The 15,688-nt window shown below is 47.1% G+C and overlaps 1 protein-coding gene across 1 annotated transcript in view; it reads left to right on the top strand.

Annotated features, from left to right (window-relative positions):
• Positions 1-15,417, top strand: part of LOC130864362 (histo-blood group ABO system transferase-like) — a 45,015-nt gene extending 29,598 nt beyond the window's left edge. Inside the window, exons 7-11 of the mRNA XM_057754619.1 lie at positions 8,738-8,807; positions 9,453-9,509; positions 11,279-11,314; positions 11,804-11,938; positions 14,577-15,417. Of these exons, the coding sequence (XP_057610602.1) occupies positions 8,738-8,807; positions 9,453-9,509; positions 11,279-11,314; positions 11,804-11,938; positions 14,577-15,267 (989 nt within the window). The 3' untranslated portion in view covers positions 15,268-15,417. The remainder of the gene's footprint in view (positions 1-8,737; positions 8,808-9,452; positions 9,510-11,278; positions 11,315-11,803; positions 11,939-14,576) is intronic.
• The last annotated feature ends 271 nt before the right edge of the window (positions 15,418-15,688 follow it).

The raw sequence follows: 15,688 nt of genomic DNA on the forward strand, positions 1-15,688 counted from the left end.
TGGTGAGTGTGTTCTGGCAGGTGGTCCTATCTACAGTGGTTGGAATGCTAGACATTTCCTTTGGATGGTCTGTTCTTGGGTGGAGAGGTCCGGTAATCTCAGCTTGTGTTTCCTCTTGCAACCAGGTATTGCCTCAGGGTAAACTACTGAGACTCAGGCCTCTATTAATTTTATGGATGGAGCGTCCTATTCTGGCAGGGGATAATGGTTGGAGGCAAAGAACTTCCTTTGGGTAACCTGCCCATACTTAGCTTATCATGGCTGCCCCCCCCCCCCACAGGTGTGACCCCACTCCCAGGAATATCGGGAGGGTGCTAGATATTCAACAGCCACTCCCATGGGTTCAAGGAAATGTTTATGCCAACTGGGGGTAGGGGAATTTACCAGTCGCAGCAGATATTGTGTGGAGTATCCCAGCAGAGGGGTAATTGGAACATGGGTTGTCAGTCCAGTCCATGGTCAGGGCCCCACATGCCTTAAGCCACCTACCCATGGCCAGGAGGAAACACAGAGGGACCCTGGTGAGTATCACTATATGAAAGGTTGTTGGAAGGCTGGAACTGTGGCAGTTAGGAATTAACCACAGAGCTCAACAACCCACGTGGGAGTTTATCAGAAAAGGTCAGGGTAAGGGGGAGGAAGTGTGGTCGACCAGGCAGGGAGGGGAAAAGGGACAAAGAGGCAGGCAGAGCTTATGTGAGGAGTTTTACTGGGGGAAGGGAAGGGAATGGGAAGGGAGGAAGGGGAGAGAGAGAGAGAGAGAGAGAGAGAGAGAGAGAGAGAGAGAGAGAGAGAGAATAAAACCTGGGTTTCCATAAAAGAATTGGTCATTTTCGTCCCTTTTCTATGAGATATGAAATTAAGTTAATGTAAGCAGTAACATTTTGAGATGCTAAATTTGTCCATTCTATGATGCCAAGGGCAAGAGTCAATTGTGCCAGAATACCTATAGGTAGTGAATGAGGATGAGGACATGACTAGTCCTAGGCATGGCTGAGGTGCAAGTTCTTAGTGTAGATATGGAGAAGAATTCAGCCAGAGGCACCCATAAGAGTCCAGACTAAACAGGGCCAGTAGACTAGACCAGGTCATGAGAAGAAAGAGCAATGGGGAGAGTGAGAGAGGAAGAGAAGAGAGATAGGAGAGCGGGAAAATGGACAAAGAGAGATCCAGAAGTGGAGCAAGAAAGAAGAACCAAGAGAGTGGGGAGTGCTGAATTGTGTGGGAAAGAGAAGCTGGGGGAAGGGAATTCAAGCTCAGGGGCTGGAGAGGTTTAGGGTAGGGGTGGAGCTGAGAAGTGCTGAGAGCAGCCTGGACTCTCCAATAGGTACTTGCTGGGAGAGACTGGAGGCCAGAGTCTGCTTTGATGTGTTAATAAACACCTCAGTTAGCCATTTGTCTAGCTTATCCACAGGACCTATTCTAGGCTTTTGTTGATGCTGTGGGGGTAACATCATCTCTTCTCTAAGTGCTCCTGAGCTGAAATTGGGGCCTTGCTGGGGTTGAGGGTGGCAGGAAGGCTGGAATGATGCTCAAAGGACAGGAAAGAAGAGAGGACTGCAGGCTGGGGTGAAACCTGTTTTGCTTGCTGCCCAGGTTCTAAGAGACCACAGGGGTGGGGGGGTGGGGGGAGCTGGTGAAGTGTCTGCTGCGGTGGCTTAGACTGGTAGAAAATTTCTTTTCTTTTTCTTTCTTTTTTTTTTTTTTTTTTTGAGACAGGGTTTCTCTGTGGTTTTGGAACCTGTCCTGGAACTAGCTCTTGTAGACCAGGCTGGTCTCGAACTCACAGAGATCCACCTGCCTCTGCCTCCCAAGTGCTGGGATTAAAGGCGTGCGCCACCACCGCCCGGCTGGTGAGGCACCTAAGGCTGCCTCATGTGTAGTAGTTTTCAGTCTTCACTTGATTGGAAATCTGCTTTGATAGACACAGACTAGAGAGAGAAGGGAAAGTAAGGAGCTTAGGGGATTTTTTTTTTTTTTTTTAAATCTTGGCTGTATATTTGAAACTTTTAGGCCTGTGGTCATGGTAACTGAGGGAAGGGGAAGAATCTAAAGACCAGGGAAAGGGGACATCCCATCCTCAGGAATATGGAGATGGGGCTGTTGATTAACAGGAGGACTTATTTGGGGTCCATATGTGACCAGTGAGAGGAGGAGCCTGAAGCCTCAGGTGGCTTCCTGTAAGCTTACATGAATTTCTTAAGTTTACAAAAAGAGATAACAGTTTTAGATATATTAGTATTAGCACTATTTGCAATCTGTACTGAAATCCACACTGTAGAGAGAGCACTAGACTCATGTTTTGAGTCATAGTAAAAGCCTGGGAACTCAAAGAAATGAGTCTGGGCTAAAAGAATTAATATTCTCTTCTCTGTCCAAGGGGAATGGATGTATAGATTGGACAGAGATGTTCTCAGCATGGCGAGGAGCACTTTTATGTCTATACTTAGCAGACAACAAAAGGAAATTTAATCTTTTGATCTTGTGACTGTGATAATAGCAGTCAGTGTGTTACCAGGATTGAGTAAACTTATCATAACTCCAGTGATTAATGTTAAAACTCTGCATCTTTGGAGTCTTAATATAACAATAATATAGTGAGAAGGCAAGAAGTCTGAAACTTTATTCACATACTTTAAATCACTCATTTAGACCTTTATATTGACACATTTTAAATCACTTTCTTAGACCCCCGTAACTTAGTTAACCTTTTACCTCTTGAGACCTTAATGTCTTGGGTTTACACCCCTTAAAACATTTTCTTAGACCCTCAAACATAAACTTTTAACCTTTTCCGTCTATTCAATCATTTACTAAGAGACACAGGTGGTTGATTACTGAGCGAAGTCATTATAAAGCAATTCCTTTAAATAAAGGAATAATGTAAACACTCCGTTGAAACCTGTTTTGTGAGTTTGTCTTTTAGTGAAGTTTGTCAGCAGATAAACTGTGTGTGTGTGTTTCTCAACTGAAGACCTAGTACCTCTAAAAAGAACTGAGGCCCAATTTTACCTATGAAGTGAACAGACAAGGCATCTGCAGCCTTAAGAAGGAGCTGTGTACTTGTTGCCGCCAAACTTAGAAAGGTCCAGTTGATCTTAAATACCACTATTGATCTGAGAAGGACCGGAAGTATAATCCAAACTGACTATGTATCAATTAAAAAGACAGAAATTTACCACTACCTGGGTTACCCTAGGTTCCCTCTGAAGGGATCTGTATGGGCTCATAGCCCCTAAGACTAAGTTTTCAGCACAAAGGAGATTTATTTGTTCCTAAGGGACAAATGGCAGGGAATAGGGGCAAAGATAGGAGATAGAGGAGGAGGGAGAATAAATGGAATGGGTAAGGGAGAGAGGGAAGGAGTATTTGTTCCAGAGGGACAAAGGATTGACTGCCTCTAGATAGAGAGGAGACAGATGTGGCCGATAGACAAGTGGGGTTTCTAAAGGTAAAATGAGAAACGCCATGTTAGGATGAGGTGTTTAGTTTTAACTGTGCATGTTAATTAGTTGAGCCAAAGGGGGCTTTTGATTGCTGGACTTATGGTGGAGGAAATGTCCAAATAAGGGAATAGACCTTGAGGATTAGCTTTAGGAAAGAATCTAATGGTTTTTATCAAGGCAGAGAAGGGCAGGGTCTGCTAGAGTCCTGTTTGCCGTGCTCAGGCTGACTAGAGCCCCTTCATTCCCTCCTATTTGTTTTATTGCTGGGTGTTGGGGAAGTGGGCCTCATTCTCTCTGGTTGCTTCCTGCTGACGTTTGTGCATTGTCTTTAGGGGACCCAAGGAAGCTGGGTTGTTGGTCTCACGGCCAGGAAGAGCAGGCACTGTAAGTCAATGTCCAGGCTATGTGGGACTGTCTGAGGCCAGGGAAGTATAGTCTGGTGAGGCTGCACCAGGATGTCGATTTTGAGGAAATAGCTGGGCAGTCACTTGAGTTGCCTGAGTGGTCTGTAGATGATTTATAATCTATTGGGACAGATAAACTAAGAGCAGAGCTAAATTAGAGAAATTAAGAAAAAATTCTCTTGGGTATACATTTGAGTGCTAAAATAGGAATATTTTAGGGTGAGGAGTTGTGTCATAGAAATGATGGGTTTGAGATCTAGGCAGGGGCTGTTTAAGGGTAGGTGGCATTAGAGTTTGGAGAAGTAGGCAGAAGGATCTTTGAGTATAATAGAGAGAGGTTTATAGTGTACATCAAGGGAAGGACAGGTAGTATCTCATACAGTGGGGTTGACTGAAGAATCGGGCGGAGAATAAGAAGGTTTGGGGGTTTGGAGAATGGGAGAGTGTGCAAAGAGAGGCTAAGGAAATGAAGAGGGCTGATGCAGGGGTGTCCCGGGAGCAGTTGTTGGGGTAAAAGGCAAACTTTATTTAAATTCTGGAGAGGACATTCTTTCCTCGCAAGGGAATAGCATATGAGGGAACCAAGGAGAGAAGCTCTGAAAGGAACAAGTCAAGGAGACGTCTGGAGGACTGGTTGTGTGTTTTGACAATGGATGAAGGAGATGGGTAAGAGGAACCATGCCAATAGCACAGAGAGAAGGAAATAAGTCCGAAATAACTTTTCATGTACCTTTAAATCACTTCCTCTGACCCATAAATTAATTCCAAAACTTTCACGTCTTCAGACCTTAACATATATTCTTGGATTTTCCTAACTTAAGACTTATTCTATTTATAAATATTAAATTGCTTTCTTAGAACTGCATAGCTTGTATCATTTATTTTTCCTTGACCTATATAACTTACTTGTCTGTTTCCTAAAACCTTTAGAAACTCCAAATATTTGTTAGTGTGAAGCCTGCCAGCAAGGTCAACTGTACACATGAAATGGGCTGATCAGGCAGCTGGGTGTTTGTTGTTGTTAAAGCTACAGTTGCCATCAATGTCATCAGATATCTGAGAAGGGGGAATTTGAGTAGGAAGTATAATTTAAATGAGTTTGTGTCAATTAAAACAACAGAATCTTGCTTAGATGGCCATTTAAGGTTTACATATGTTTTTGGCAGAAGCAGTACTTGGTACAGGTAGTGATTGATGCTCGGTAATGCTTAAAACAACACCATAGCCCTGGCTAGTCTGCAAGTCAAAGAGATCCAGCTGTTACTGTTGTTTTGATTTGTGCTTCCCTAAAAGCAAGAAATGCTGAGCAGCATTGTTATTTCTTAGTATGCCTGGCAAACTTTTTATTTTTTTATTTTTTATCTTTTTAAGGAAGTTAAGATATCCTGTCATTGTTAGCATTTTTATTGCTGTGCAGAAACACCTTAAACACGGCAGCTCTTATAATGGGAACCATTTAATTGGGGTGGATTGCATTTTCAGAGGTTTAGTCCATTATCATCGTGGCGTGACATGGTGACTTGCAGGTGCACAAGGTGGCTGAAAAGCAGCTGAATGGTTTGACCTCTTGACCCACAGGCAACAAGAATTGGTGATGGACTTGATATAGGAGACCTCAAAGTCCATTCCCATAGCGATACACTTCTTCCAGTAAAACCGTACCTACTCCAGGAAAGCCACACCTTCTAATGGTGTCACTCTCTCGGAGCACATGGGAGTCGGTTACATTCAAACTACTACATATCCCTTTTTGTATTTTATCAGTTTTCAAGTCCAATTCTAGAGGATCCGATGTCCTCTTGTGGTCTTCAGGGAATCGGCACGCATGTCGTTCACAGAAACACATGGCAGTAATACCCACCCACCCACAAAAACAGGCAGACAACCCCCCCAACAGAACCAAACAACTTAAAATGAGGTAAAAATTAAAAAAAAAAGAAATTAAAAGGATTTAAAATAATGGCTAGGTGCTGGAGAGCGAAACTGGGTGGAGCTTTTCTCTGAAAAGGGTTTTCACACCTGCATACAGACTAAGTCGGATCCTAGGCTGGCCAGGGTACTACCTGGATTTATCTTGCCAGGTGACAGGGGTCAGCATAATGCCTGAATCTTAACAGTATCAGCAGGCACTCTGATCCTCTGAACTGCTGAGTCGTCTTTCCAGCTGGCTTTAAAATATTTTTTTCCTTTTTAGGATTTATTTTTTATTGACTGAGAATTTCATACATGCATAGATAGGTTTTGATCAAACCTACCCTGTATCCCTCCCCTCCATCTCCTCCTCTGTTCCCTCACATACATTTTCCCCATAACTTCGTGTGACTTTTCAAATAACTCACTGCATCCACTTGATGCCACCTGCATGTGCTTGGGTGTGGGGTCATCTCCTGGCGCATGAGGAGTCAAGAGGCTGCCTTCCTGAAGAAAATGGACTCTTCTCTCCCTAGTAGCTGAGAGTTACCAGTAGTCTTTAGCTAGGATGGGACTTCCTGAGCCCCTACCATCTGTGATTTTCAGTTAGTGGTTTTTAAAACATGTTGTGTGCATAAAGAGACCAGGAGAGGGCGCTGCTTGGCCTCCTTTATCACACTTTACCTATTCCTTTGAGGTAGGGTCTCTCTCTGAAACCGAAGCTCAGTTTTCTTAGGCAGGCTGGAAGCCAACAGACCCCTTTGATCATCCCCCACCACCGCACACACACTTGGAGTTGAGGTTGCGGGCTGTCATTCGTGGGATGCCTGTCATGCTACCTGCTTACTGGGATCCCAGCTCAGACCCTCATGATAGTGCAGCAAGTGTGTTTGATTCCTGAGCCACCTCTCCAGCTCCCACCTCGTGGTTTTTGATGACTGCTAGAATGACGTGATGGGAAAAAAAATTATTTTCTTAAATGGCTGGGACTATTTGGGCATTTTTAAAAAGCAACAAGAAAGAATGAAGAATGTTCACATGACCCTGTGGTAACTATTGACAGCATCGAGCTATGTAAACAGCCAGCCAAGAGGGCACATGTGTAGATGAGGAGGGGGATGTGGGGACATCCACAACAAGGGGTTCCTTGTTCAAAGTTTATCAAACAATTTCTAAATGGACACATTTTATTAGCTATAAAATAAACTTTTAAAAAGCTTTGTAGCCGGAGGTTGATGGCAAATGCCTTTAATACCTACACTCACGAGGAAGAGGAATCCAGTGTGGTCTATAGACATTTCCAGGACAGGCAGAGCAACAGAGAAAAACAAAACAAAAGAACAAAAATTAAAAAAAAAAATGAAACAAACAAGAAAACACAAGAAAAGTGCACATTCCTTTCTGTTTTTGCATTAAAAGTCACGATTTCCCCTTTTTTATTACAGCAGGTATTTTTCTCTTTTCAAACTCTTTATTTTTGTGTATATGAGAGTTTTGCCTGCACGTGTCTATGTATCACTTGTATGCTTGGTGCCTGAAGGGGTCAGAAACTGGAGTAGATCATGGCTGTGAGCTGCCGTGTGGGAGCTCTCTGGAAGAGCAGTCAGTGCTCTTACCTGGTGAGCCATCTCTGCAGCCCCAAGAAGTTATTTTCAAAAAGCTAAAAAGTAGCAACTCTTTCAACATTGGGCAAATGTTACCTTCAGTTAGATTTCTCTATAACCTGTGACCACCAAAACACGGAGGAGAACATAATGAGGACAAAGAAAGTTCGCATGTCAGTTTCTCTTCGGTTCTAGAAGTTTTAGATCTCAGTTGTTCCCTTGCAGGAAGCTGTGGAGACATGGAGAGGAAGCATAAGAAGTGACAAATGGGATGGCTCAGTGGGTAAAGGTGCTGGAAGACAAACTTGACCTGAGTTCAATCCTTGGAACTCACAGTGTGGAAAGAGAACCGACCTTTGCAAGTTGCCCTCTGACCTCCATTAGTGCTCTGAGGCACGCACAGGTGCACACACGTGCAACTAAATAAGCAAATAAAATAAGAAAGTACCAGATCAGGTGGTTTAAAGGGGAAAGTAACCGGCTGGGACAGAGAGACTAAGGCTTTTTAGACATAAACCTTTAAAAACACACCACGTGTGTGCAGGTGTGCCTGTGAGTGACAGAGTACAGCCGTGGGGGAATGACAGGGCCTTTCACCTTGTTTGAGACAGGATTTCTTTGTTGTTCCTCGTTGTGTGCAGCAGAGCTGGCTGTGAGCTTCCGGATTCTCCCACCCCCTCCCATCTCATCACAGGAGTGCTGGGGTTCCAGATGTCTGGCTTTTCCTAGGCTCTGGGGATCTGAACTGAGGTCCCTATGCTTGTGTGGCTGTGACAAAAGCTTTCCCCACTGAGCTCTTCTCCAGAGCACATACCTGAGGCTATTTAGATCTATGTCTTTTAGGTCTATTTGAACTTGATTATGAGAATACAAAATTTCTAGAGACGTGACAGTCATCTGAGCTATTAGGGGCATAGGTCAGTGGTGAAACACTTACCCAATACTCATGAGCCCTGGGTTTCAACCCAGGGTCCTAGAACAGACCAGCTGCTGGCCCTGTGGATGTGAGCCTACAGGGGACAGAGGAGGAACTGCCCTAGCCTCCTCTGATGGAGCTGCAGTGACCCCAAGATATTCATTTGGTTCATTTCTATTTACCCAGGGAAGGGGTGCTCAGTGGCCTGAGGACATGGGAGCCCTAGGGAACCTTGAGGGCCCAAGGGAGCAGCTGGAGTCAGGAGCAGGAAGTAAACAACTTTCCCCTCTGAGTGCTCAGTCAAGCTGGAGGCTCATCAAGGATTTGGGCTGCCTGAGATAGGGCACAGTGGTTGCTGTGGTCATGAGGATGACCTCTGAATCTCAGGAGAGGCCTGGAGGGAAGTCAGGCCTAAAAACGGCATGTGTAACTGGATCTCTTGCTTCTGTTTTTCAGGAAAACCAAAATGCTTCTCGCTTCACCTCGGAATCCTTCCCCTCACAGTGTTCCTCTTGGTCTTCTTTGGGTAAGAACCCCGGATGGTGAGGAACAGCTCCTGAGTCCCTGATGGGGATCCTGAGACGTGAGCATGCCCGTTTCCATGGTAGCGATGAGGATGCTTTTGGCCACTCCCACAGTGACACATCCACCTTTTGCTTCTCCCCAAAGTGAAGCATCTCTTGCAAGACTCTTGATTTCACAAAAGGGGTCTTGGGACTGGATGTCCTGTCATTTAACCCTAGCTATGTGGGTGGGTCTGGGGAAGGAGAGGAAGGCAGGCCTGGTGGCTCCGAGGCATTTCTGTCTAGATGCAGATGGTCTGAGAAACCTCACAGAGCAAAGTCACTGCCATGTCTACTGGGGCTTTTGTAGACAGTCTGGAAATACAGTCTGGTGTAGTCTTGGGTTTATAGGTACCTGGCATGGGGGCGGGGCATCTGCAGCTGTTATAGGTGTTCACATACAGGACTTGTGCCCAGGGTCCTTCCTCTCGCCACCTCTTTTTCTAGTGTGGTGGGCATGCTTAGTCCTGTTACGTGGCCCTGCATCCCCACTGAGAACTTCTGTGTTCACTGTGCTGGGTGCAGTGGTGCATTTTGGAGGTGGGGACAACCAGCCGGTCTCAGGTCTGTGTCCTGAACAGCTGCCCCTATGCACACCCCTCCCACAGCTATGGGTTCCTGAGCCACAGAAGTCAGAAATTGAGAGACCCGGGAGCTGTGACTAGGTGAGTGTTTGTGGGATATATGTGTCATATATGTATGTGTGTCCTATGTGCGTATGCGTATGGAAATGTGTATCATGTATAAGTGTCATATGTGTCTGTGTGGTGAAGGGTTACTGACTGGGTGAACATTCTGCTTCATGCTGTCTTGTGCCTCTGCTTGTACTTCTACATAGATGGGTCTACTCCTGCATTTTGGAGGTGGGGACAACCAGCCGGTCTCAGGTCTGTGTCCTGAACAGCTGCCCCTGTTCAGGAGCACCCTGAATTACCCCATGCTGTGTTCACTGTGCTGGGTGCAGTGGTGCATTTTGGAGGTGGGGCACCCTCAATTACCCCATGCTGTCTTTTTAAAGGGAGTGTTGCGGGGGGCACTATTATCTTTCCTGTCTTCAGCCTCGTCCTCCCTCCTGAACCTGCCTGAGACAGCTTCCATTCCCAAAACACCTTCCCTGCAGCCTGCTGAATGCAAGGGTTTTATTTTTCCTTCTATAACTAGAACAAAGTTGTACCCTCAGGAACTATACTCCTTCTTCCAGTCTCTGTGTACCTGGTAGAAATCTGTCTCCTGTGTTCTCCTTTTGCAGTGTGGATGTCAGAAAGCTGGATGTCCAGGAAGCTGCAGCCCTGTCAAGGTAACCTGCCCTCACATGGTGCTCGCCACTCTAGACTGAGGGATGCAGATGGAGGTGTGTGTGTGTGTGTGTGTGTGTGCAGTTATGAGTAGCTGGGATATCCCTTCCTGTACCCGAAGTGGAGCACCTAGCCCTAGACTTTGCATTGACTAACTGCATGTCATTTGACTTTTAAATTGGCTGCCTGGCTCCTGTGGTACAGAGCTGAGTTTACAGCTGTTCACCCCATTCCCAGGGCAGCACACACAGCATGTGAGTTTACTCATTCAGCATAGTAAGCACATTCATGCTGCGGTGCAGCCATCACCACCATCCGTCTCCAGAACATCCCATCTTGTAAACTGTGTCCATTAAACACTGACTCCCTATTGCCCAGCCCTACTGGGGGTCCTGCTCAGAGGAACAACACAGAACAGGCAAGATGGGTGCCAGGACCCCCAGTAGGGCTGTGTTTTATGTGTATAAATTTTGCCTACATGTATGTCTGTGTACAACATTCATGCCTGTAACCAATAGGTGATAAATGGTTTTGGGTCCCCTGGAACTGGAGTTTCAGACTGGTGTGGGTCTCCATGTGGGTGCTAGGAACTGAATCCTGCTGCTCTGCAAGAGGAGTCTGACCTCTTACAGCTGAGCATCTCTCCAGCCCTGTATCTTTTTTATAAGCAGTCATAGGGCATGCAGCTCACTAGTAGAGGTGGCTCATAACCCTTGGGGCTTGACCTTTTGAGGGAACTTTACACTGACTTCGGGACTGGTCTCTGTTCAAGACAGAGAGCCAGGAATCTGTGTGCCATCAACCAGGGGAGGACCATGGCAGGCTGCAGGATCAGGCTAAATGGTCAGCATCAACCCGGTATAGAAATGTTCAGTGTCATAAGACCTGTGATTAAAGTGTTCTCAGCTCTCCCAGCCTTAAGTGGGGGAGGGGAATCATGATTTCCTCTTTCTGCCTCGTGTCAAGTAAGACTGTGATCTTCCTACTTCGGTCCATCCTAGGCTCCCAGGATTATGGACAGGCTCAATGGCTTGGTTGCCACCACTTGTTCAGGTCTGTGTGTCTGGTACACAGCTGCCATTGACATGCATTCCAGGGACTTTCTTGTCACCTTGAGTTCTGATGTTTTCTTATTGCAGGATGGTCTACGCCCAGCCAAAGGTGCTAACACCCAGGTGAGTAGATTTAGTCAGTGCATGTGTAGTGCAGGAGTCGCAAAGGTACGGAAGGACGATTTGCTTGCTCTGGGGAATAGTTCAGCAGCACACCTGAGATCCTGGGTCAGTCTCCAGCACTGGAAAAACCAAAAACCCAATTATGATTCTCTTTGCATGCACTTCATCAACTATTTCCGAGACTTAAGGTTGTCTGATTCTGGAGCCCAGAGCATCTTCTGGCTCTCATTTCTCATCTGGGCTTCTGTTCATTGTTTCCTGTTTCTGTCACCAGAGATTTCAAAGATGTGGTGGTTACAGTGGCAGTAAACTCAGTTGCTTCTAGAGCTTGGTGGAGTGGGGTTGGGGTAGTCAGTGAGAGCTGCTGATTGGCCCAGTCCTCACTCAGGGATGGTGGCAGCCCTGGGGGAAGATGAGGGTGTGGAATCTGAGATGGGTTCCTGCAGACGTGTTTGGTCACATGTTGCCTCTGGCTCTCTCCCTTTGTAGTAGAGAAGATGTTCTTGTCTTGACTCCGTGGCTGGCTCCCATCATCTGGGAGGGGACCTTCAACATCGACATCCTGAATGAGCAGTTCAGGCTTCTGAACACCACCATTGGACTGACCGTGTTTGCCATCAAAAAGTAAGCAGAGAGTTCTGGAGAGATGGCTAGAGGATAAAGTACTTTCTTCAGGGATGTGAGGACCTGAGTTTGATCCCTGACACCTATGTAAAGGCTGGACATGGAGTCACACCCCTGTAATCCTAGTACTGTGGCTGTTGGGGAGAGACAAGTGGATCCGGGCAGCTTTCTGGACAGCACAGGCAAACATTGAGCTTCAGAGTCAGAGAAGGGACCCTGTCCAAAGAACAGAAAGAAATGACAGAAGAAGACACCCAAAGTCAACTTCTGGCCTCCACACAGGCACACAGGCAAGTAAAGATGAACATATACAATGGGCAGGCACACACACGCACACACACACATATAATAGTCAAGGTGGACGCCAGTCATACCAAGCTCCATTCTTGTATTTAATATGAAGTGGGCATGGGGCTGGTTCACTCTGTCACCCTGGTTAACTCTAGTGGCCTCAGAGGTGAATGAATCCAGCTGTGACACGTGACAGAGCCCCTGGTCAGCTGTACCTCACTCTGTGATCCTAGCCAGGTGCTATCTTCATCCCCCAGCACACACACACACTTCAGTGTGTACTTATACCCTGGTCTGGTGGCAAGGGATGGAAGGTCCGCAGAGCTGCAGCCACTCATGGTGTACCAGGCTTTCCTTCTTAGGCCGCCACCAGCTCACAAATCATGACATGGAGACGTAGTAGTAGTTTTGAATGCTTGACTTAGCTTACCTCTCATTTTAATGTGTTTCTCTTTATCTACGTTTTGCCGTGGGGATTTGTTTTTTTAACCTTTCTACATTCATTCGTTTGTTCCTTCCTACCTAACTTCCCCCCTTCCTTCCTTCTTTCCAATCTTCCTTCCCTTTTCCCTTTGACTCTGTATATCTTACTTTCCTGCTGCCTGGCGCCCGGCCCTGGGCATGTCCCTTTTTTTCTCCCTTGTTTTGTTTTCTAATTCCTCCCCCTCCTCCTTCTCCTCCTCCTCTTCCTCCTCCTCTTCCTTATTCTTTTCCTCTTCCTCCTTCTCCTTTTCTTCTTCTCTTGTTCTCTCCTATTTATTCCCTCTGCCCAGCAGCCCCACCTAACCATCTTTTGCCTAGCTATTGGTTGTTCAGGTTTTCATTAGAACAATCAGGTGCCTTAGGCAGGCACAATGAAACATACGTAATACCTTTTTACATAGTTAAACAAATGCAGCATAAATAAGTGGAACACATCTTTGCATAGTTCGAGTGATATCCATAACAGATGTGTCCTCAGATGCAGGACAAGGTGGACAGCAAAGGTTGGGTCAAACCTTTCACTTTAGTCTTTTGGTTGGAGTCCAGCAGACCTGTAAAGCCCTGAGACCCTGGATCAGGCTGACTTTAGGTCGCAGACAAGAAACTTGCCCTGTGGAAGCCTGCAGAAGCGGGACAGAGGGGCATTACAGTGTAGAAGGCTGTGGAGGGCTGAGAGATGCTTTTGTGCAGCCTGCGAATGAGAAGGAAGGGGCTTTATCCCTCCCTGCAAGGGCTGGGTGAGACCCAAGGATAGCACTGAGGCTTTTATACCCATCAGTCTTGAGAGAGGTTTGGGGCTCAGCTGGAGGGATCTTGGGCACCTTGAGAATGTCTGCAGTGCTAGGGACAGAGAACTTCACAGTAACAAGACATACACACTACCTTGTCTGGGTGCTGCTGGGTACGTGAGCAAATGCCTTTCCAGGTGTGGGTAGGTGCTTGGTGGGAAGAAGGCCTCTGAGGGAACTACCTGGGAAATAGCATGGTCACTTTTGCATAAAGACAACAGACACGTCTACCTGTATTCTGCCATGGTCCCCACCATGACGATAATGGTGTGAACATCTGAAACTGTAAGCTGCCATCTCAATGAAATGTTTTTCCTTATAAATATCTCCATGGTCATAACGTCTCTTTACAAAAATAAAAACCCTAAGTAAGACAGAAGTCTTTTGCCCTTGGACCAGAGAGTTTGGCTTAGGCTTGACCTTCCTTTGAAGGTGCCTGTTTCCCCTTCCCTGCCTTCTCTGTGAGACTGATTCTTGCTTGGTGGAGACCCTAAGGAAAGAAGACTCATTGGAACATGAGAGAGTTACTGAGTGTTGTCCACAGGCAATTTCAAGTCTCTTTTGAGTTAGATCTGGAGGGTGCCACAAAGGAGGGGTGCAGGTCCCAGGCCCTTAAAAATCTACCTTGGCCCACCAGAGCTTAGAATGTAGGACCCTGTGCCCAGGCTCTGCTCAGGCCAATGCAAGGGTGTGGGATGTGGAATGTGTTGGGATGGAGGGGAGGGTGACAGACTCCTCGAGAGGTGGCCTGCTGGGGGCCTGCCAAGACAAGAGATACCTGCAGGATGTCTGCCTGGATCCCCATGTCTGGACTCAACTCTGCTGCCTGAGTAAAAGCTTCCAGGCCTCTACCTCAGCGTTTCTTGCTTAAATGTGGTGCTGATGTTACACCCTTCTGAAGTAAAGGAGTGTTAGGTGAGGAACAGCCTGCAGACTGCTCAGTACAGCTGTAAAGTGGGGATGTTGTTGCTTCAAGACTCCAGGGAGCCATGGTTTCTGCAGCCTGGGCCCCTGCCCTGGTTAGTCTTGACCTAGCTGTGTTAAACCTCTGCTTACCCCTTTGTCATCTTCCACAGGTATGTGGTGTTCCTGAAACTGTTCCTGGAGACAGCAGAGCAGCACTTCATGGTGGGACACAAGGTCATCTACTATGTCTTCACTGACCGTCCTGCCGAGGTGCCGCAGGTGCCCCTGGGGGCAGGACGGAAGCTGGTGGTGCTGACCGTGCGCAACTACTCCCGCTGGCAGGATGTGTCCATGCACAGGATGGAGATGATCAGCCACTTCTCTGAGCTGCGCTTTCTGCAGGAGGTGGATTACCTGGTGTGTGCAGATGTGGACATGAAGTTTCAAGACCACGTGGGTGTGGAGATTCTCTCAGCACTCTTCGGTACCCTGCATCCTGGCTTCTACAAAAGCAGCCGAGGGTCCTTTACCTACGAGCGCCGGCCGAAGTCCCGGGCCTACATTCCCAGGGACGAGGGTGACTTTTACTATGCAGGGGGCTTCTTTGGGGGATCAGTGGCAGAGGTGCACCGTCTCACCAAGGCCTGCCATCAGGCTATGGTGGAGGACAAGGCCAATGGCATCGAGGCCGTGTGGCATGATGAGAGTCATCTGAACAAGTTCCTGCTGTACCACAAGCCTACAAAGGTGCTGTCCCCAGAGTATGTGTGGGATCAGAAGTTGCTGGGCTGGCCCTCCATCATGAAGAAGCTGAGATATGTGGCTGTGCCCAAGAACCATCAGGCAATCAGGAACAGATAGCTGAATTCCTATCAGAGAGGCCAGGCTTATATCCAGGGTCTCTCCAGGCTGTGTGGAACTGGGAAGATTTGAGAGACATTCATGAAGTGTTGCCATCTACCCCACTTCAGGGTCTGGCAGGCCCAGTACCACTTGTTTTACCCTACACTGAGCCCCTGGAGTGGCAGCCACCCTCAGCTCCCACTGTGTCTCTAAGCTCTTTCTACTCAGTGAGATGTAGCAGGAGCTTGCAGAATATGGGGGAAATTCTGTCATGCAGTTACCTGAGGCTCTGGGCATCCTTATTCAGGCACATGCCTTCCTCTTCTGGGAGGCTTGACAGATGTCCAGTGCCCTTAGGAATAGGCAGGAGGGCAGGGAGACTCACAGCCTGCAGGCCTCAGAGGTGCTTAGCTCCTGCTCAGCCCTGCTGGTAGATCAA

This window comes from Chionomys nivalis, chromosome 22, assembly GCF_950005125.1.
Source record: "Chionomys nivalis chromosome 22, mChiNiv1.1, whole genome shotgun sequence".
NCBI lineage: Eukaryota > Metazoa > Chordata > Mammalia > Rodentia > Cricetidae > Chionomys > Chionomys nivalis.